Below are 21633 nucleotides of genomic sequence, written 5' to 3'. Positions count from 1 at the left end.
AGACAACGTCATCATTATTTCATGACAATTTGTGGCGTCGTTGTTTACCGGTGCGCTCCAATATTTCTTCCGACGCGGTCCTGGTCTTAATGCCGATTACGGAACGCGAGGCGTCGTCGGCAGTCGTCTGGTCGAGAAATTTGATTAAGCGGGTGACGCAACTATCGAGCCGGTTTACTATTCCCGCGTGTCGCCCGGCAAACCGCCGGGCGCATATTATATCTGACCTCCCTTCGCGGGGTGAAAAGAAGCGAGTGTGGCTGCTGGTATCCAATTAGCAGGTGGCCCGAACAACACCTCCGGGCGCGTGGCGGTAACACTCGCGAAAGGGGGTGGAAGCGCAAAGCTGGAAGTACAAAAAAAATAAAAATATATATCAAGATGGACAGCGAAGGCGGGCGGAGGGGCAATCCCTCATTTTTTGTCTAGCAGGGGCCATCCGTCTCCCGGGCGAGCGGCCGGCCTCCTGACCCCGTCGGTAATTTCGCACATCAAAGGCAGCGCCACCCGGCAGCTGGCGCGCCGGCGAGTGGGTGTTGGTTTGGGGGGGGGGGGGAATTTTGGAGGATTTTCAGAGAGATTTGCTCACCGAGCCCAGAGTTATCCAAAGCCACGGGGGAGGGTGGAGAGGACGTCAAAGTATAAAAGCTCGATGATATTTTTGATCCTATGAATATTTGATATTGGCGCGGCACGAAGGCTGCGCGCTCATCCTCTCGCGAGCGCACCCCTTGTGGTTATTTGTTTCTTTTTATCGCTAGCAGCCTACAGACACATTTGACGTTAAGTAAACGGCTCACCATGGGTGTCTTGTTCTCTCGCCGGTGCAATGAACCTGAACAATGCGCCTGCTAGTTGCTGTATTATCATTATTATTATTTTTTTGCTCTATTAAACATTGCTGTCTATTTATGCACCCCCCCCCCCCCCAGTGCTGGACGTGTACGTGGTGAGCACAGACGGCCAGGTGCAGGACTTCAGGTTCCCGCAGACCAGCAGGGGAGGATCCACGCTTCAGCTCTCATCCAACACGGTCAAAGTTAACAGTAAAAATGGTGCGCGCGCGCCGAGCTCGATTGCCTTTTTAAAATAATATTCTTTTATTACCGAACGTGTCGACGGTTAGACGGATGACTCGGGCCGATTTACGCGCAGTCGAGGTTTCGGGCCTCGCCGCTGTTCATCGCGCAATATTGTACGCGGACGGGTGTGCTGCGTGTGGGATCCGTTTGCACGTGCGGGCCAGTTGGCTGGTTGAAATATGGATTAGTCCGTCTTGCATTTTTATTGGTAATGAAAAAAATACGCGCAGCACTACAGAGAAAAAGCTCACACTTCTCTTAATAGACAAGTTATAATGCAGCGGTACTTCGGTTTTCGAACGCCTCTGTTTTTGTACAAATCGGTGTTTTTTTGCTTCTGTTTTCCAACGAAAATCGCTATTCGAACGCCCCCAACAAAACCCGGAAATAACTGAGCAGCTGACCCCCCTCACGACGCGCTTTGTTATTGTCAATTCGGACAAACCCCCGGGAAAAAAAGAAAACGGAAATAACATAAGTCGCGCGGGCGGTTTTCGAACAAATCGGTTCTCGAACCGCCTCGTGGAACAAATTATCGTCGAAAACTGCTGTAATTATAATTTTGCGATAAAATGGAATCAGTCACACCGTAGGTATACATTCAGAATTTTAAAACAACATATCAAGATAAAATATAGATTTTATGAAAGTTCAAATAAAACAATTGAAAAAAATGCATTTTCCCACTAAAGCCTCAGCTGGAAAGCGTTGGCTTCACAGTTCTGAGGTCCTGGGTTCGATCCCGGACTCGCCTGTGTGGAGTTTGCAACATTAATTGGACACTCTAAATTGCCCCTTGGTGTGATTGTGAGTGCGATTGGTCTACGACCAGTTCAGGGTCTACCCCGCCTCCTGCCCGTTGACGGCGCCAGCACTCCCGCGACCCTTGTGAGGATAAGCAATTAAGAAAATTGATGAATGAATGCATTTACCTGCTCAAAGAAAAGAAGGATATGGCCCAAATATATAGATTTTAAAAATGCATTATATTCAGATACATCCATAAATACAGTAAATGAATTATTTGAAGTAATATAAAATGCGTTTTGTGAATTTAAAGACCAAAAAATGAGTAATTATCTTGTAATTAATAAAAGTAATAAAAACAGTATATAATATATAGTATATATATAATACTGTGAATATATAATATGTATACGGAATGAAAACAATAACTGTTCCATAAATTGCACTAAAAAGATAGAAACCTCCAAATGTTAATGATAATATTGATATGTATCCACTCATATGAGAATTTAAAAAATAGTGTAATAACCTCTGTAACCCCCCCAACACACACACACTCACACAAATCCCTGAAGTGTCGTCTTTCTCGGGCTCCGAGGTTGACTTCATGCCTGCGTGTGTGTTCTCCCCCCCCCCCCACCACCACCACCACACCCCCCCCCCCACCTCCCTCCGCTTTCACGGCGGTGATGCGTTGCAGGTGTGGCCAAGCTGGTCTTCGTGCTGTACAAACACCTGGGCCAGTTCCTCAGCACGGAGAACGCCACGCTGCGGGGCCTCGGAGACGCCGGCAGACGTAACCTCTCGCTCACGGTCAACTCCCACATCCTCTCCGCCTCCATCACCAAGGAGTCCAGCCGCGTGTTTGTGGCCGACCCCGTGATCTTCACGCTGGAGCACCTGGACGTAAGGACCCCCCCGGGCCCTCTCGAGAACCCTCCCCGAAACAGCTGCGCGTCCGAATCCGCCGGCTCCGACGAACGCAAAACGTCAACGTTGCGCTTGTGTGTCACACGTAGTAATTAGCACAGATCAGAGGAACAAACGAGCGCAATCTGCGGAGCGAGTCGACATCCATCTGCGCGTTACCATAGTAACCCTCGTCGCATCTCGTCTCGCCGTCTCTCTTTTATACCCTAATTTGGATCTCTTTCATGCGCTTCCTTCCCCGCCGTCGCACGCACTCAAAGAATATAAATTGACACTTATTTGTACAACACGCCCCCCCCTCGCATCCTCCGGCGCACTCGCGGGCATAAAAATGTACAAGTTGCGGCCGTGCGTGTTGCGGCGCTCATGTATGATTAATTGTTTTTTTTTTTTTTATTAATTTTTTTGTACGGGGGGGGGGGGGGGGGGTTCTTTTTTGGTGCGCAGAAGGAGAATTACTACAACCCGAACTGCTCCTTCTGGAATTATTCCGAGCGAAGCATGATGGGATACTGGTCGACTCAGGGCTGCAAGTTGCTGGAAACCAACGGGAGTCACACCACGTGCTCCTGCAATCATCTCACCAACTTTGCCATCCTCATGGCGCATCGGGGGAATGTGGTAAGTGTGGGGGGCTCGCTTTTCCTCTCGTAAGCGCTAGACGATGATAATGGATCCGAAGCCCCGTCCCACATCGAAAATGGCGATTGAACATCACACGTTCGAAGTCGTGGGAACAGCCCGTGGGAACGAATTTCCAAAAGTGACACGAAAAGCGTCTCAAAGAGGTTTTGACGACACGAAGAGATGCGTGATGGTTTTTTTTCATTGGCCCAACGCAGCGTCTGTCTACAATCAAGCTTTTAGTAACATTTTTTTTATTGCCAACCCCAAGCTCTAAAGCACAGGTGTCAAACTCAAGGCCCGGGGGCCAGATCTGGCCCGCCACATGATTTTATGGGGCCCGTGGTGGCAAATCAACTTCCGTGACTTTTGTGACAATCTATTCTAAATTTCTTAGTCATATATCATAAATGATTACATTTAGATGTTATTTGCATTTTTGTGTAACTCAACATGGACCATGGTTGAAAATATTAGCATTGTGTGCTGATTCCAAAACTATTTCAGACGTTTTGCGTGGAAGTTCGAGGCGGTTTAAATATTTTTATGGTCTCACGGCCATAACGGCCCTCTGAGGGGAAATTGGAACTAAGATGTAGCCCACGCCAAAAAATGAGTTTGACACCTCTGCTCCTAAACTAAGCTCAAGCAGTTGAGTAATAGATGCCGTGGTTAATAAATCACATGAGTGCCTCCCCTCCCAATAGAAGCTTCTTCTTCTTTTTTTTTTTTTAACCATGTTTAGTTCCTCTAATCATTGAGGAAAGTCCATCCACCTTGAACTGGTTGCCACCCAATTGCAGGGCAAAATGCATTGTTATTACATTGTTATTATTAAGTTATTATCAATAATAATCCAGCGCAGCATCCCACTGTTGTGCAGTTGGTTTTTCAGTTAGATAGTGAACGTGGTCCGACCTAGAAGATGATGAGGAGCGCGAAAATGGAGCGTCAGCAGGAGCTAACGCGATTATTTCCGGAGGAGGTGCAAAAATCTAGCAGGGCATCACGTTAAAGGAGCGAAATGGCGGCTCGGGCTGAGGGAGGCGGTATTACGCCATTATCCAGCTAATTATATTTCATTGTGGTTGGTCACTGTCTAATATTTCACGCGTACGTCTCGAAGAATTGCAGTGAAAATGGGGCGACCGCAGCTTAAATGCCCCCCCCCCCCCCATCCCTCTTGTGAAGTGGTCCGCCATGCATTTTGGTCACAGAATGCAATTACAATTTAATTACACGACGAATGGCGAATGCAGCAAGGACGGCGGGCCGTCATAAATGCGGGGGGGGGGGGGGGGATCAGTTTGTGGCTGATTTAATAATACGTCCCCCGCCGGTGAACCCTGTCCCTCGTCATCTGTCTTAACCTCAACCTTAACCGCAGCTTGAAACCGGAGACCGCCCCCCCACCCCCACCCCCGAGGCAGGGCTTAGCCTCTCGCCAATTGCCTGCGCGGCACCTCCGCCGCGGCCCTCGCCCTCAATAAAAGTGCAAATATCGCGGGAGGATTTGCCCGACTCGCAGGAGTGATATTTGCGCGCTGCCATTTTCGCATTTGTCTGGAAACACGCTTGCCTTTTTTAGTTCCCTGACCTCGGAAAGATGAAACCGGCGCAAGTAGCCCTGAGTTGTTACGGCTCACTCGAGATTGGCGCTCTCGAGCCAAGGCCAAACAAGCCTTTTGACACAAACGTTTGAATTTCGTTGTCGGGATTCCGTCCACCATCCAAAACCTACACTGGAAAAGATACGTGTCGAAAAAAAAGACCCGGGACGCCAGATCAGATACCAGATACAGTGAAGAAAATAAGTATTTGAACACCATCTAAAAAGAAAAATCCAGAAATCACAATGTATGATTTTTTTTTTAACCATTTATTTGTGCAATACAGCTGCAAATAAGTATTTGAACACCCGAGAAAACCCATGTTCATATTTGGTATAGTAGCCTTTGTTTGCAATTACAGAGGTCAAACGTTTCCTGTAGTTGTTCGCCAGGTTTGCGCAGACCGCAGGAGGGATTTTGGCCCACTCCTGCACACGGATCTTCTCTAGATCAGACGGGTTTCTGGGCTGTCGCTGAGAAACACGGAATTTCGGCTCCCTCCAAAGATTTTCTATTGGGTTTAGGCCTGGAGACTGGCTAGGCCACGCCAGAACCTTGATATGCTTTTTACGGAGCCACTCTTTGGTTTTTCTGGCCGTGTTCTTTGGGTCAAAGACCCAGCCACGACCCATCTTCAGTGCTCTGGCTGAGGGAAAGAGGTTCTTCCCCAAAATCTCCCAATACAAGTCCGCAATCATCCTCTCCTTAATACAGTGGAGTCGTCCCGTCCCACGTGCAGAAAAAAACACCCCCAAAGCACGATGACACCCCCCCCCCATGCTTCACAGTAGGGATGGTGTTCTTGGGATGGGACTTATCACTCTTCTTCCTCTAAGCACGGTCGCCATATGTTTATTTGGCAAATATTTCAGAAAAATCCCGCCGGCGTTGTAACGGCGACATAAACAATCCTTTTGTCCCGTCACCTTGTCGGCAAAAGTGGAGGAAATGACTTCCGCTCAAATCGATGCAGCCTCTCAATCTCCAGACGAAAAAAAAATCAAACACCTCCCCTCAAATAACAGACATTTCCTGTTCTTTTGTCAGGCGAAAAATGGACGCGTCTTGCTTGAAACGTACACAAGCAATTGGAGGGAAAAAAAGAATAAAAATATCGCCTCTCCGGTAGACGCTTCGTTCTCGGTGCAGATGTGTGAACGCAGCTTTTATTTGAGGAAATGTTACCTGCCCGTTTTTTTTACACAAGCTTTGTAAAAGAAATGTTTACATTCGGTTCTTTTTTTGTTTGTTTTTTAATGACTATCACGAGGTTTCCTTTTGGTCCGACAGGGCAAGGGCAGCGTCCACGAGCTCCTGCTGACCGTGATCACGCGGATGGGCATCGCCGTGTCGCTGGTGTGCTTGGCCATCAGCCTCTACACCTTCTGCTTCTTCAAGGGCCTGCAGAGCGACCGCAACACCATCCACAAGAACCTCTGCCTCAACCTCTTCGTCGGCGAGCTCGTCTTCCTCGTGGGCATCAACATGACCGAACCCCGGGTAACTGCCGACCGCCGGGCGGCGTCGCCGTGATCGGCCGTCTCCCGTTTGCCTGAAGTACGGCGCAGCCTCGGTTCTCCAACGTCCCCGGACAAATCGTTTTTTCCAACGAAAATTCCGAGATTATTTGGATTCGGTTTTCGAACGAAAATCGGGACTCAAACGCCGCCGGAAAAACCCGGAAATAACATAATGCGCGCGGCACAAGCAGTTGACCCACCCACGGCGCGTTTTGTTATTGTCAGATGTTGGAGGAGGAGTTGTCGTCCGATGAGAAATCCATAATTTCGCAGAACTTCATCGCAGAAATTAGCAGACCGCTGCAAAAAATGTGTGATGTTATGATGACCTACTTCAGAAAAGTGCTTAAAAGATGACAAATGACATTAGATCCGTACTTTGTGAAAACGTGGGCGAAGAGATTTGATACAGTTGTTGAAACATTTCTGCACTCCCAGCCTAGCCTACTCTACAACTAAAGCATACATTTTAAGCAAAAAACAAATGTTTCCTCAATTATTTTATTATATAAAGTATTTAAACTATACATGTATTTCTACTATGCAATTTATCATCAGGAAAAGCTAAAAAAATGCTTTAAAAAAGATCAATTTTTTTAGCCTTGGAACGCATTATTTCTTTTTCCATTCATTGTAATGTGAAATATCGATGTGGTTTTCGAACACATCGCGTTTTCTGGGACGGATTGTGGTCGAGAACCGCGGCTTTACTGTAGTTCTATTTGCGTGCCTGCGGGGGTTTCACAGAGGTGTTTATACCTTTCCCCAACTTTTGAATTTCAATCTAGACTTGTGAATTATTCACTGACAAGTTTTGGGTCCTGGATCCGGACCAGCACCAACTTTTTTTTTCCTTCTTCTTCCCAAGCAATTCACATGGTTTCTTCCAAACAACAAATGAAGCAAGGAAAATAAAACTTTTTTTTTTTTTTACAGTCATGCTGGTTGAGACGTTATAAACAAATTCATATAAGGTGAATGAAATTAATTCAATAAAATGTTTATTCATTTCATTTTTAACATTAAATATTTGATTGATTTGTTGTAAATAAATTAAAGAAATCCATCCATAATAATACACAAAAAAATGTTGATTTTTATTTTATCGGTGAAATTAATTTCAAAAAATTCTGTCCACTCCTTCAAACCACTGCTGCTTTAGAAAATTATAGCTGTTTTTCCACCCCTAAAATTAATTAATCAGACTATATTTACATACTTTTAATTCATACGTAATATGAAAACAAAGAAATAAGTGAAACCAGTGTTTTGTTCATAGGCATTTTTCACCTTTTTTTTCCTCTCATTTATGAACCCATCCGTCCATTTTTACCACCAGCGTGCCCTCGAGCACAAACGTTTGCCCACCCGCGCTTCAGACGAATGACCGAGCCGAAGTTTGACTCCGAGCGGCTATAACCGAGGTTCTCCCCCCCCCCGTCAGCTGGTGTGCTCCATCATCGCCGGCGTCCTCCACTTCTGCTTCCTGGCGGCCTTCGCCTGGATGTGTCTGGAGGGCGTTCAGCTGTACCTCATGCTGGTGGAGGTCTTCGAGAGCGAGTTCTCCCGCCGCAAGTACTACTACGCGGCCGGCTACCTCTTCCCGGCGGCGGTGGTGGGCATCTCCGCGGCCGTCGACTACCACAGCTACGGCACGCCGCGAGCGTAAGTGCGCCTCCGGACTTGGGTAATCATAGTGATGCCACAAAGAGCAGCCTACCTCTCTCTTTGGCCCGGCAGCAAATTTACACCCTGTCACCGGAGAGCAAAGAGCAACGCCGCAACGCTAATGAATGCGCCGGCTTGCTACTCTGACCTGCGGGGCTTTTTATTCTTTGCACGCGGGTAATTGCCGACCTTGTCAGTTAAAACTTTATGTGCTTCTCTTCTCCCGGCCAGCAAAACGAGGGGAGGAAAAGAAAGAAAGGAAAAAAAAAAAAAAAAAAAGCGTGATTTGTAGTACTGCTGCACTCTAATTTAGGGGATTTCTTTTCGTGTCTCTGCTCCTGCGTTGTTAGCACACATTTGTAACTAAAGTGCCCCAACTGCTGACTCTCTGACGACGGCTGCACCGATGTCAACTTGCAGTGAAGAAAAGAAGTATTTGAACACCCTGCTGTAATGCGAGTTCTCCCACTTGGAAATCGTGGAGGGGTCTGAAATGTTCATCGTAGGTGCAAGTCCGCTGTGAGAGAGATCATCTAAAAAGAAAAATCCAGAAATCACAGCGGATGATTTTGTTTTAACGATGTATTTGTGTGATACAGCTGCAAATAAGTATTTGAACACCTGAGAAAACCAATGTTAATGCTTGGTACAGTAGCCTTTGTTTGCAATTACAGAGGTCAAACGTTTCCTGTCGTTGTTCAGCAGGTTTGCGCACACTGCAGGAGGGATTTTGGCCCACTCCTCCACACAGATCTTCTCGAGATCAGACGGGTTTTTGGGCAGTCGCTGAGAAACACGGAATTTCAGCTCCCTCCAAAGATTTTCTATTGGGTTTAAGGTCTGGAGACTGGCTAGGCCACGCCAGAACCTTGGTATGCTTCTTACGGAGCCAGTCCTTGGTTTTCCTGGCTGTGTGCTTCGGGTCATTGTCATGTTGAAAGACCCAGCCACGACCCGTCTTCAAGGCGGAGGGAAAGAGGTTGTTCCCCAAAATCTCACAATACATGGCCGCGGTTGTCCTCTCCTTAATACGGTGCAGTCTTCCTGTCCCATGTGCAGAAAAACACCCCAAAGCATGATGCTACCACCCCCATGCTTCACAGTAGGGATGCTTTTCTTGAGATTTGAACCCGTCATCCGTTTTCCTCCAAACACGGTTAGTGGAATTATGAGCAAAAAGTTCCATTTTGGTCTCATCTGACCACAAAACCTTCTCCCATGTCTCCTCTGTATCATCCAAATGGTCATTGGCAAACTTAAGACGGGGCCTTGACATGTGCTGGTTTAAGCGGGGGAACCTTCCGTGCCATGCGTGATTTCAAACCATGACGTCTCAGTGTATTAGAGCTTGGAAATGGTGTGGTCCCAGCTCTTTTCAATCCTGTCGTGTAGTCCTGGTCTGATTCCTCACCTTTCTCAGGATCGCTGAGACCCCACGAGATGATATCTTGCATGCGGCTTCACTCCGATTGAGATTGACCGCCATGCTTAGCTTCTTCCATTTTCCATTCCAGCAGTGCTTGGCAGTTTCTCCGTACCCCCGTGTGGAGTTGCACAATTTTGTCTCTGGTGTCTTTGGACAGCTCTTTGGTCTTAGCCACGTTACAAGTTTGAGTCTTACCGATTGTATGGGGTGGGCGGGTGTCTTTATGCAGCTAGCAACCTCACACAGGCGCATCTGATTCAGGATCTTACATGGAGTGGAGGTGGACTTTTAGAGGCGGACTAACAGGTCGTTGAGGGTCAGCAACAGGTGTTCAAATACTTATTTGCAGCCGTATCACACAAATAAATCGTTAAAAAAAATCATACGTTGTGATTTCTGGATTTTTCTCTTTACATTATCTCTCTCACAGGGACATGCACCCATGATGAAAATTTCAGACCCCTCGATGACTTCTCAGTGGGAGAATTTGCAATATAGCAGGGTGTTCAAATACTTATTTTCGCCACTGTATCACTTCGGTACAAAAGTATTGAAATATAGAGGCCAACGCCGTTTGGATTTGACATCAAAAGATGACTATGAGGCAAATAACGCAACATTTCATCTTTTCTTCTTGTGTCCACCCTTTTCCCGCGATCAGGTCGCAGGCGCAGCAGCTTATTCCACTAAGTATCCAAACAGGAAATGCGTTCCGATATTGTTTTTACCTGTGAGGACGAGTTCAAAAGCTGTCACGACCAGAGAGCCGTCTGTGGGTGGGAAAACTGAATCAGAGCGTGATGGGGGTTATTCTAAAAATGAGTCCCAACACACTCTTGACATAAACTTGAGCTCTGAAATCGAAAAGTACTGAGGATTCGGTTCTAGAACAGCTGATCTCTTACTATTAGTGTGTTCACCTTAGCGCAGGGACAGTCACAACAAAAGATATCTCGATTCACCATGGCAACAGAGGGGGGGAGGGGTGTCAAGTGACTTTACTTCCACCGAGGATTTGGAGGTGCCAGTGCCGGCGTATATTGACTCGGAAAATACATTTCCATAAATCAGACAATACCGCCGCTGGAGCGAAGGACGGAGAAGCGACGTGGGAGCAAATTGATGGACAAGTGAATGCAAAAGTTTGAGAGCACTTCAATTGAAAGCGCTGCCGCATTTGAAATCATATCACATCAGTTGAAAAGGGCTTATTGAATAATATCTGATTTGTTTCGAGGTGGAAGCTGCCAGAAAGTTGTTTAAAATCATGGTCGAAACATCAATTAGGCAGCCATTTTTGGACTCTCTTCAATTTTATTCATACTAATTGAAATGTGACAATTGATTAAGTAGCAGCGTATTTTCAATTTTGTTGATTTGTATACTTAAATGTGACCGATTATATTAATTCATTGTGGGGAAAAAAAAAAAAAAAGGGATTAGCGTTTCAGCTCCGCTCAGCCAACAGAATGACATTTTCCGCAGGAGCAGCGATGGGACACGCGTTGCCGTTCACGCCGCGTTCGAAAGCCAAAATGGCATCCAGTGTAATTAAAACTTTTGCGCTCGAGGGTTCCCGTTCGATTTTCCCAACGGCCAGGTCGATATTGTTTCTCCGTGCGGTCACCTGTACCGCGGCGGCCCGTTATCCCGAGACGTAACCTTGTTTTGGCATTGAGCTGATCGATTTGCCGTTTAACGACCCCCCTGCTTTTTGGTCGTGTCCAGGTGCTGGCTGCGAGCGGACAACCATTTCATCTGGAGCTTCATCGGACCCGTCACTTTCGTCATTGTGGTAAGCTTTGAAAACACTTCATAGTTTGTCCGACCCCCCCCCCCCCCCACAAGACGTCTACGGAACAATTTGCATGAAATCCAAATGGTGCCATTAGCCGGCGCCGACACGAGGACATCGGCGGCGTCCACTCGGCCGTGATAAGTCCTCCGGGATCGGAAACGACTTGAAGGGTTGCTCTGAGGAGGAAGACGAGGATGAGGACGGTCTCATCAAGAGTGGTGTCAGGCGTGAAGGTCGTTTGCTCGGTGGGAAAACAAGACGGAAGCGGCGAGTGGGCGGGCCGGACGACCTTTCGTGGAGGATAATGTCGTCAGATACGCAATTTAAAGGAGCTTTTCTTTTAACCAACCCATTTTTCAGATCGAAGCGCGATACCGACAGGTTTGTTTATTCCGTCTTGGTGAATCCCATTCCATTGACTATTCAAGCAATACCACTGAACGTCTACATTATTTTAGACCCGTTAGAGGTAAATGTGCGCTGGTACTGGTGTCGTAATCGGTACCTTTCCGACTGACGATCTTAAGCTCCGCCCCCTTAGCTACAGTTGCCACGTCCCACAGGCTTCCGACATGCCGATTGACCAGAACAGGTTTGTAGTCTGTTCTCCACCGCGTATTCCAGATGATATTTGGGGTATGTTTTTTCGCCAAATGCGTCAGACTTCCCGAGAGAGTTCTACAGAGAGGTCTCAACTATTTCACGCCAGGATATGTACACGGAATCAAGATTTTGGACGGAGCAGGACGCAATGTCAGAGATACAGCGAATCGAATACAGCGAAACATTTGACGCCTCACAAACTTTATATTGAAATCCAACAGGATAAAATAGTGGAATCGTACTGCGCATGTAAAGCAGGTTGAGTACTTTTTACTTGGAAAGATCACCAGTAATATCATCGTAGTCTTTAGAAGTGAGTTTGGTTCGATTTACTATAACTGCATTTAGACAATGGTGATTAACTCGGTCAGTACCGTAGTCGCCAGATGAAAAAGTTTGACTTGGCTCGTAATCGAACCCAGTGCTCTGTCTTAAAAGTCTGATGTGATACAAGGAGGCAAATAAACATTTAGCTCGTTAGCTTTCATCAGAATTGCACGTTCCCCAAGCGGATCTGAGGACCATTTTCTTCATAACGTTAACTTTTCCAAGCGCACGCTACTGACAACCAGTATTGCTTGTGGGACAACATGGCGGCAGGGGCGTGTCAAGCCAGAGATTAAGACAATACGGCTATCTGATTGGCTGTTATTGTACGAGTGATTGACAGGTCGGAAAGGTCCATTAAACAGGTATTTAAGTTGGAGTTTTTGTCAGTGGCGTTTGCCAGTTCGTTGCCTTGCGTCAGTGAGTTGCATTCATTCCCTGTGGGACTCTCCGCTTCTACGCATTAGTTAGAGTAACCCTAGTCACAGAAATTCTCTGCCCTTTTGTTTGATCCTGTCCTGTTGAGTTTGTTAGTTTGCCCCGATAGCCATCAGACCTCCCTGCATGTCTTTTGGATCCCGCCTAGTACAGCGTTTCTGTGGCTCTACCTTGTCGGACTGCTACATCGTTGATGCCCCAGTTTCCGGAATAAACCACATTAAACATTATGCCTCTGCCTCGAAGTCCTGCATTTGGCATTTCCCCTGTACCGGAGGTTCGTGACACTAATCGGTGCCAATACGCTACTTTGGTATTTGTTACTACGGTACCGATACAACTTCGCTAGTCTGGCTAAGAAAAATTGCAAGATGTGATGGCATTATCGGATATCAGGACTTGCTATCGGTGAGAACTACTTGGTACTACTTGGTACTGTTTTGGGTTTCAAAAGAAATTGTCGGTGAAATTAATATTGTTTGTAACAAAAGACCAATCGTTTGTTCGTAAAGTCGTCAGTAGATTGCGATACCTTAACACCTCCTGCCTGGTTGTTGGCGATGTCGTTAACAGTCGCTCCCATGAGCAACCGGACGTGTCCTCTTTTATTTTTAATATCGCAAGTGGGTGATGACAGGGAGGAAGCACGGACACGCATCCATGCCCGAAAACTGCCGCGTCCCGTCTGTCCGTAGCTTGTAAATTCACGCTTGGCCTCGATGCTCCATATTGGCAGGGATCCTCATTTTCGGATGAATTTAGCTGGCGAGTAAGAAGAGGGCCTCAGAGCCATAAACGCATCCTCCCGTCCGTTTCGTGGGATGTTGCGGTCACCGCCTCGAATGCATCACGCAGACAGAAGTCAACCGCAGCGGAGCCCCGAAATCAAACCATCCGGAAAACGGTGTCCTCGCCTTCCGGTCGTTGGATTTACCCCCCACCCCCCCCCCCCACCCCTCTGCGCTTCTCTTTTGTTTCCGACGCGAGCAACCTTTTCCGCCTCGCAGTGCGCTCCTGCGGGATTACAGGGACGGAAATTTCAGGGGTACTCCAGAGTTCACTTCCAATCGGAAAATCTGACAAAGAAAGTTAGTTTTTGGAATATTATGTATAAAATATGGATACCTGTGTTAGGACAATTTCTCTTCACCAACAAATGATCGGATCATTTTGCGATTCCCACCTTTTTGAGGGGAAGCCCCCATTTGTATGCGTTCGATGTTAAAGACCCCCCATCAAGCACCTTTGCAATCAATGAGTTTTCCATTTTCTACTCATTTGTTTATTCTCAATCAAGCAACCCAACAAACTTTTTTTTTTATACGGACGACTTTTCATACATTGATATGCATCTGAAAGTACTTTGCGTAAGTTAAAATCATTCCCCTCCCACCACACATCCTCACAAATACAGGGAGTCCTCGGTCTACGACTGAGATCCGTTCCTAGACTCCTTAACTAGAATTTTGACTGAAGTCGGATTTCAACATTGAAGTCAGAATTTACATCAAAATACTATACTAATATAAAAAAACAAAAACATTTTAATATAAACAAGATGATGTACTTAGCATGAGTGCTGAGAGGTGGCTGGAGAAGAAGAAGGGCGAAGGAACCTGGTCCTCAATCCTCTCCATCTCGACAAGTCTCAAAGAACCTTGTTTTGTGATCATCGTATCCGTCATCGGACCAGAACCCTTCACATTCGCTAAAATACGGGCTTTGTCTTTAATAGTTGTCACCACCGAAGCCTTGGTGGTGTTGGTGTCCCTCCTTCCTCTGATCGTTTTATGATCTTGAGCTTCGTTTCCATGGTAATGGATTTTGTTTTGGCTGCAGAAGCGTCGCTAAAAGGCGCAACTTTCTTCTTTGGGACGACAATGTCGAAAAAGGAGGGCGAAAAAGGCGCAGATACACGGACGAGCATTAGCCAGAAAAAATGGCGGACGAGGGACGGGGGTTGTGAAGTCGAAACGTCTTAGGTCGGGACCGTCTTAACGCGAGGACTCCCTGCACGCGCATCCGCAGTTTGTCAAGCTTTGAATATGCGCACATCTTTTTTTTTTTAGTCTATGTTGCAATTCATTTCTAAGGTGTTATGCGAAATTGAAGCCAGTCTCTTCCACTTTCCCCTCGTACAAAAAATCCCCCCCCCCCCCCCCGTGCTACCCGAGACACATCCAGGAATGTCGGAAAACATTCCGGGGTGGATGGCTCAAAAATAAAAATATGGCACCTCACCTTCATTTTTTTGTTTTTTTTCCCTCATGCGCGCTAGTCCGAAGCCTTTCGTCGACGCCTTTGTGATTGTTTTCACTGCTGCACGTGTGTGCGCTGAAGATTGAGCACGGTTGTCATCGACGTTGAGGATGAGCACGGCGTGAGGTCGACAACTCACGTTAACCTCTTGTTAACCCCCCCATTTCTTGAAATCTTAATGATCTGCTGAAGTATTTAATTTTCCGCTAGGTAAAGGTCCGCCGGCGTATAACGGTAGTCGTTTTCGCGATTGAGACAAAACCGATACGGACGGGAGAGAGTCGCCGGCGGAATCAGACCCGGTTCTAAGTGCTCCGCGTCGGAGTCTGACGCGCGTTTGTTTTGACAGGTCAACGTCATCTTCCTGGTGGTGACCATGTACAAGATGGTGAAGCATTCCACCTCCATGAAACCCGACTCCTCCAGGCTGGGGGGTATCAGGTGAGCGGCGTCACTCAGCAAAGAACAATAAGACCTTGCTGCGCCAAGCTGAAAGTACAAAGTGATGCAGTATTTTTGCTATTCTTTTTTTTTTTTTTTTGGCTGTATGGAACGTAGCTGCTGTCATGACCGCAAACATACGATGGTTTACAGTTACTGGGAACACATCGCGCAAACGGAACCCAATACGGGCAACGGGCCACATGCTGCTTCACCACAGACATTAGAATCCGATCACAGTCGGAGCAGCCCGCTATGGTCGCTTTCCATTCCAATCATTGAAGATTTGGCAGAGGGGTTGTGAGTATTTTTTTTACACCTCTGCAGTAGATTTTAAATCAGGGCTCAGCAACCTTTTTGAGGCCGCGGGCTACTTCGTGAGCACCGATCGTTCGAAGGCCTACGTGACTTGTTTCCGGCGAATTTCAGACTCAACTTCATTACACGTACATAAAATATTTTTGTTTTAATTTATTGTAGTGAATGACATGACAGGTATTTTACATTTTTAATTCACATAAGCAAGTCAGATTCAGAATTTAAAGCACAAATAATTGTAACAATTTGTGGCCTACGGTACTTTTCAAACATACCTCGCGGCTCGGGCGCCTTATATGGTCCTACCGTTTGCCCGCGGGCACCGCGTTGGTGACCCCTGGGGCACTAGCATTAGCATTCGCGTGGCAGCCCTAGCGTTGGCGTGGTGGCGTTAGCGCAGCAGTGGCGCTAGCGTTAAACCGTCTTTCTTACATACCTCGCGGCCACCTGACATGGTCCTCGCGGGTTAACCATTCGCCCGCGGGCACCGCGTTGGTGACCCCTGTTTTAAATCCTTCCAAAATAAAAGGAGTTAGCTCACTGTCCAACGCATACCACATCACACGGTGGAGTCGGTGATAGGGCATATATATATATATATATATATATATATATTTTTTTTTTTTTTTTTTACGTGTATCTCCGCTAAAATTCAAACTAATGCTGCAAAACCTTGGCTATGGTACACACGCCTGATTTTAATGCGGGTTGCGTGGGTTCGATTCCCACTCAGTGATGGTGTTGATATCTGCCCTGCGACTGACTGGCGACCAGTACAGGGTGTACTCCGCCTTTCGCCCCAAGGTAGCTGGGATAGGCTCCGGCTCTCCCGGGACCTTTTTGAGGATAAGCAGCTTGGATAATGGATAGATGGAAATGTAATATTTTTCAATAGGCAAGTTGCTTGCCCGAATCAAACCCCATGGAGCATGCTATTCACTTAATGAAGACCCCCGCGAAGGCAAAAACGACTACAAACAGGCAGCAACTGTAGGAAGCAAAGCATTTTCATCCAAATATATAAAAAAAAAAAAAATTGTAGTTGCGGATTTGCTATGATTTCAGATTTTAGATGCCATTGCAACTACATATGAAATGGACAAGGAAAAGACACACAGTCCAAAGCATAACACATCACCTGTTGGAATTTTTATAGTATATGTATTTATATATTTATTTATTTTATTTTATATATATATATAATATAGTATAGCGGATGAATCTTGAGGCTTCCCGCTGATGCTCAAATTCACCCAAATGCTACAAAGTTGATAAGATCTATGTATGATGGAGTATATAATATACTTATAACTATTATTAATTAACAAAGTAATTAATAATATTAACTAATAATAATTAATCATGAATTAACAATTAATAATATTAATGAATTAACTAATTATTCAATTATTATAAATTTTTAAAGGTAAAGAAGTGGAACATACTTTGATGCCCAAGTCGGTTACCAGAGTTAAACCCAATGGAGCATGCAAAAAAAAAAGAAGCAACTAAAGGATTTCTTTTTTACTCGCTCAATGGGCTTTGATTATATGATTAAATCAAGGTTTTCATTGAGTGATTGATTTGAAACTTATTGAAGTGCAATTGAAAGTTTATACTTTGGTTAGACTCTTAGGTTTTTTTTTTTGTATCATGGCCTATGAGGTCATGTCTAAAAGCAAAATATTGAAAACAAACTTCTGTCAGCATGCTGAACTTCATATTCCTCACTATGTAACTGCATCAGGTATTGCAAGTTATTTTCATTTCTTTTTTGACAACTTCACCAGACTTTATTTTTACTCGAGTTCTCGGAAACGGGTTTCCACCGCACGCATTGAGGAAGGAAAAGCTCCAAAGTGCTCATCGTCACAACAAGCCGACATGATTAATGTTCCAATTTCTCTTGGTTTTTCCTTTTTATAGATTTGCTAATCAAAGCTTGTTTAACTCACATTTGACTCCTCATCTCCAGCTGTCACATCTCATTAACCGCCACTAATTCGGGCTCTAACTCAAATCAGCCATGCGTGCGCAAAAGTTAAATGGAAGGTTGCGTCCTGTGCGGTTATTAGCGAAAAATGCGGCCCGGCGAGCGCAATCGGGCTGTCTTTCTCCATTTGCCGTCTCATTTTTCCTCGCAAAGGTTTCTCGGAGTCGCGTTCGGTCTCTCGGGTGGGGGGGGGCCTCGCTCTTCGACGGCGTATCCGCGAGGGGAAGCGGTCGGTACTGAAACCGACTGCGAAGCGATCGCGTTTCCTGGAAGCTACCGAGGCAAAACGTGCTAACTTTGCGGTCTTGCCTTGTATCATATTTTTATTCTACGTTTCCTTCCTCTGCAGATAGAAAATGAACTTTGTGTTGAAGTTTTTTTGTTTTTATTTGTGTGTGTATTTTTTTTTAAGGTCGTGGGTGTTGGGAGCCTTTGCCCTGCTTTGTCTTTTGGGCCTCACGTGGTCCTTCGGCCTGTTCTTCCTCAACGAGTCCTCCATTGTGATGGCGTACCTCTTCACCATCTTTAACACCCTTCAAGGAATGTTCATCTTCATCTTCCACTGCCTCCTGCAGAAGAAGGTGAGGCTTGGTCGCAAAAGCAGAGCAGCACGAACACTGATCTAAAAAAAAATAAAATAACATTTAAAAAAAAGACCGGGTAGCGCATACACATCGAGCGGTATGTCGATTGGTTGAAGCCAGTTGGCCGCCATCTTGGTACTCCCAAAACGTGTGGAGGACATGGTTTAGAGGACAGGTGTCAAACTCAAGGCCCGGGAGCCAGATCTGGCCCACCACATGATTTTATGTGGCCTGCTGAGGCCAATCATGTGTATCAACTTCCAAGATTTTTGCTAAAATCTGCAACAAAATTTCCTATTGTCATATCCTAAATGATAATATTGCGATATTGAAAGCATTTTTGTGTTGCCAAACATCAACAATAGTTGATAAACCCATTCCCCTTGATTTATGATTCCAAAACTACTTCATGAATTATGATATTTATGATTTCACAGACATAACGGCCCTCTGAGGGAAACAAAACTACAATGAGTTTGACACCTCTGGTTTAGAGGTTAGATTATGGCGGGTTTTTTTTCAAAAGTTTGGCATGTATTAATTGAAATTGGTCGTGTGAGTTTGATATTTTTTCAGTTCTGGTAACATGACGGATTTTTAAAATAGACTAAGTGCAGAAGAAAGACATATAACACCGTAACTACCAAGAAATCTCGCATACTACCTAGGGCTCGATTTCCGTGACCTGTTAACTTTTCGCAAAATACACTGTGAAGCACTATCATCATAACATAGCAACAAACTAAGCTGTTTTTTTTTTTTCATAAAAACATTAAATTTTAAATCAGGTATATTTTTGGAAATATGGACTCGCAATGGAAAAATACATGCTATAAGCGCTTTGTTCATTTGTTGTCTCTGTTCTTTTTCAGACAAAATTTCAAATTGTTTCTTCACATTTGAAAATGTAATTAAATTTGCAGAGTTCCAGATTATGAAATTCATCAAAAATTTCACAGAAAATGTGTTTTCTTGCTTATCCGCTGATGAAGTTTGGCTTTTTCGTGAAAAAAAACGTCGGCCTATAAAGGTGACGCAGCGAGTGAACAGTGGACACCAACAACCGTAAACAAAACTTTGTTCAAGTGAATTAAGATCATCAGAAAATGCAAAAAAAAAAACTTTACAAACAAACTTCAATAGTGCCAAAGTAAATCTTTCTAACTTACCTGTGGAATGTTTTCTCACAGACACGAAACTGGCGATTAACGCACAGGTCGGCATGGTTGTTTTGGGAGTAACAAGATGGCGGATGGCGAAGTTTTGGTGGCCGATGAGCCGTCCAATCTTTTTTTTTTTTTTTATAGATCAGTGAGCGCGACCCTGACACTGGCCAATCACAGAACGCGACAGAGGGCGGACATTTTCCTGGCAGCGTTCCATCGCACATGTGTTGTGGTTTTTGTTACGTTTCCAAAACCAGAACCCATTCCAAGCTCAAAACACATTTGGCTTCTCCCCAAGGTTATTTGCGTTTTATTTCCAAAACAAACCCAAATAAATTTGAATCAGTCAAGAATAAATTGGCACACCTTTGCCTGTGCCGAGTTTGAAGGGAAATTGTTTGCTCGTTTCATTTCCAAAACTCACCAGATGAAGCTGGATAAAAACGACGCGTCAGCCCAAATCGTCATTTGAACGAGTCCAATATCAACAGACTGACGTATTGTCTGCACAAAGTGGTAAAAAGAAAATCTTGTTTCATTTCGTAAACTAATCCAACTAAAGCCCGATAAAGCAGGGCAGCACTCCAAATAGCGTTTTTTTTTTTTTTTTTTTTTTTTTTTTTTTTTAATCAATTACAAATTAAGAGGCGCACATTTGTTCCGAAAGGGTGAAAGGATTTTTGATTGTTTCATTCCTAAAATGAAGCTCAGCGTAATCTGAGTGCATTGAAATTCCAACAGGCACACCATTTCAAAGCGGGTTATTTTTTTGTATTTTTTGTCTAGGTTACAAAAAAAAATTAACCTCATTGAAGACTGATAAGGTGATGACGCACTTTGCACGGTGATTAGAATATATGAAAAATTAACAGGCTCACTTTTGTCTGCTACAAGAGGTAAAGATATTATTATTATTTTATTTTAGCTACCCCAGATAAAATTGTATAAAGCTTTTCCGTTTTTCATTTGTTCTTTTGAATCGGTGGGTCCACCTTTGTCTCCTCCTCGGTAAGACACGTCCTCCTATTATCTGTTAAACCTCCGCTTCAATGCTGGATGTGGCCTTCAACGGCACATCCTTCCGTATTCAATTTATTTTATCCATTTTTTTTTTCTTTTTAACAAATTTGAGTAATTTTCCCGACACCTTAAATCTTCCCTGGCTTTATCCCGCTTATTTGCCCGCTCTTGTGACATTTGAGGAGCTGTCAGCCGCCGGTGACTTTCAAGAAAAGACTCGGAACCGGCGCCTTCCTTGTCTTTTGTCTTGTTCAGAACCTGACCTATCGCCCCACCCCCCCCAATGTCCTTTCTCCCGCGCAGGTGCGCAAGGAGTACGGCAAATGTTTCCGTCAGTCTCAGTGCCGCGGCGCCCTGCCGCCCGAGGGTCCCCACGGCTCGGTGAAGACGGCCACGTCTCGGACCACGGCGCGCTACTCCTCCGCCACTCAGGTTGGTCACGGCAAGAAAACAGCAAAACGCGCACGTCAATAAAGTCCCGTTTTTCCATTGTGCTAGCGCGGTAACCATGCCAACGTGGCCTCAGAAGTAAAGTAGAGTTGCCGCAGTTTGACAAGTCTTTACCGCCATGTTCATCCGCGCCACCTGCGGTGCTCGCCGGATTGATGGTTCTTCAGAGTGAGCCGTGTCGGCGCAGCGTGAATCAGTCATCTCGCCGGCGTTGGCGCTCTCAAAGGTCTGGATTCAGGCGCAGACCTCCGGGCGCAAAAAGCGCGAAAAGCTGTTCAATAAGACAAAGTAGCGAGGGAGATTAAAGAGGCGCGGATAGTGCGTGCGGGCCGGGTGGTGAGGAAGAAAGCTTTTTTTTGGGGCGGGGGCTTCTTCTTGCGCTCTTTAAGGGACGCTCTGCGCCAAAGGTACCAGCGAGGAATGGTGTGATGCTTTCTCTTCTGTGAAGTGTAACACTACACACTCACGTTTCCATAAAATTATATACAAATAAAACGTATGTGCCCGAGGGCTGAATTTTTTCTTTTTTTTTTTTAAACGACAAAGAAATGTGTATAAATACGTATGTAAAATGCATATTTACGTTCGTAAGAACTTCCGTAATTTCTCGAAAATAATGCGCAATTTTT

General features: G+C 45.3%; 1 protein-coding gene across 5 annotated transcripts in view; it reads left to right on the top strand.

The window, feature by feature from the left end:
* Positions 1 to 21633, top strand: part of LOC133511404 (adhesion G protein-coupled receptor L2-like) — a 153265-nt gene that overhangs the window by 116734 nt on the left and 14898 nt on the right. For all 5 annotated transcript variants that reach the window (XM_061840288.1, XM_061840287.1, XM_061840289.1 and 2 more), the window contains exons 10-18: positions 933 to 1055; positions 2530 to 2735; positions 3207 to 3380; positions 6284 to 6493; positions 7958 to 8178; positions 11336 to 11402; positions 15382 to 15473; positions 18197 to 18365; positions 20858 to 20986. In XM_061840288.1, coding sequence (XP_061696272.1) covers positions 933 to 1055; positions 2530 to 2735; positions 3207 to 3380; positions 6284 to 6493; positions 7958 to 8178; positions 11336 to 11402; positions 15382 to 15473; positions 18197 to 18365; positions 20858 to 20986 — 1391 coding nt within the window. The remainder of the gene's footprint in view (positions 1 to 932; positions 1056 to 2529; positions 2736 to 3206; positions 3381 to 6283; positions 6494 to 7957; positions 8179 to 11335; positions 11403 to 15381; positions 15474 to 18196; positions 18366 to 20857; positions 20987 to 21633) is intronic.

Source organism: Syngnathoides biaculeatus, chromosome 13, assembly GCF_019802595.1.
Source record: "Syngnathoides biaculeatus isolate LvHL_M chromosome 13, ASM1980259v1, whole genome shotgun sequence".
NCBI lineage: Eukaryota > Metazoa > Chordata > Actinopteri > Syngnathiformes > Syngnathidae > Syngnathoides > Syngnathoides biaculeatus.
This window is presented reverse-complemented; position numbering and strand designations above follow the sequence as displayed.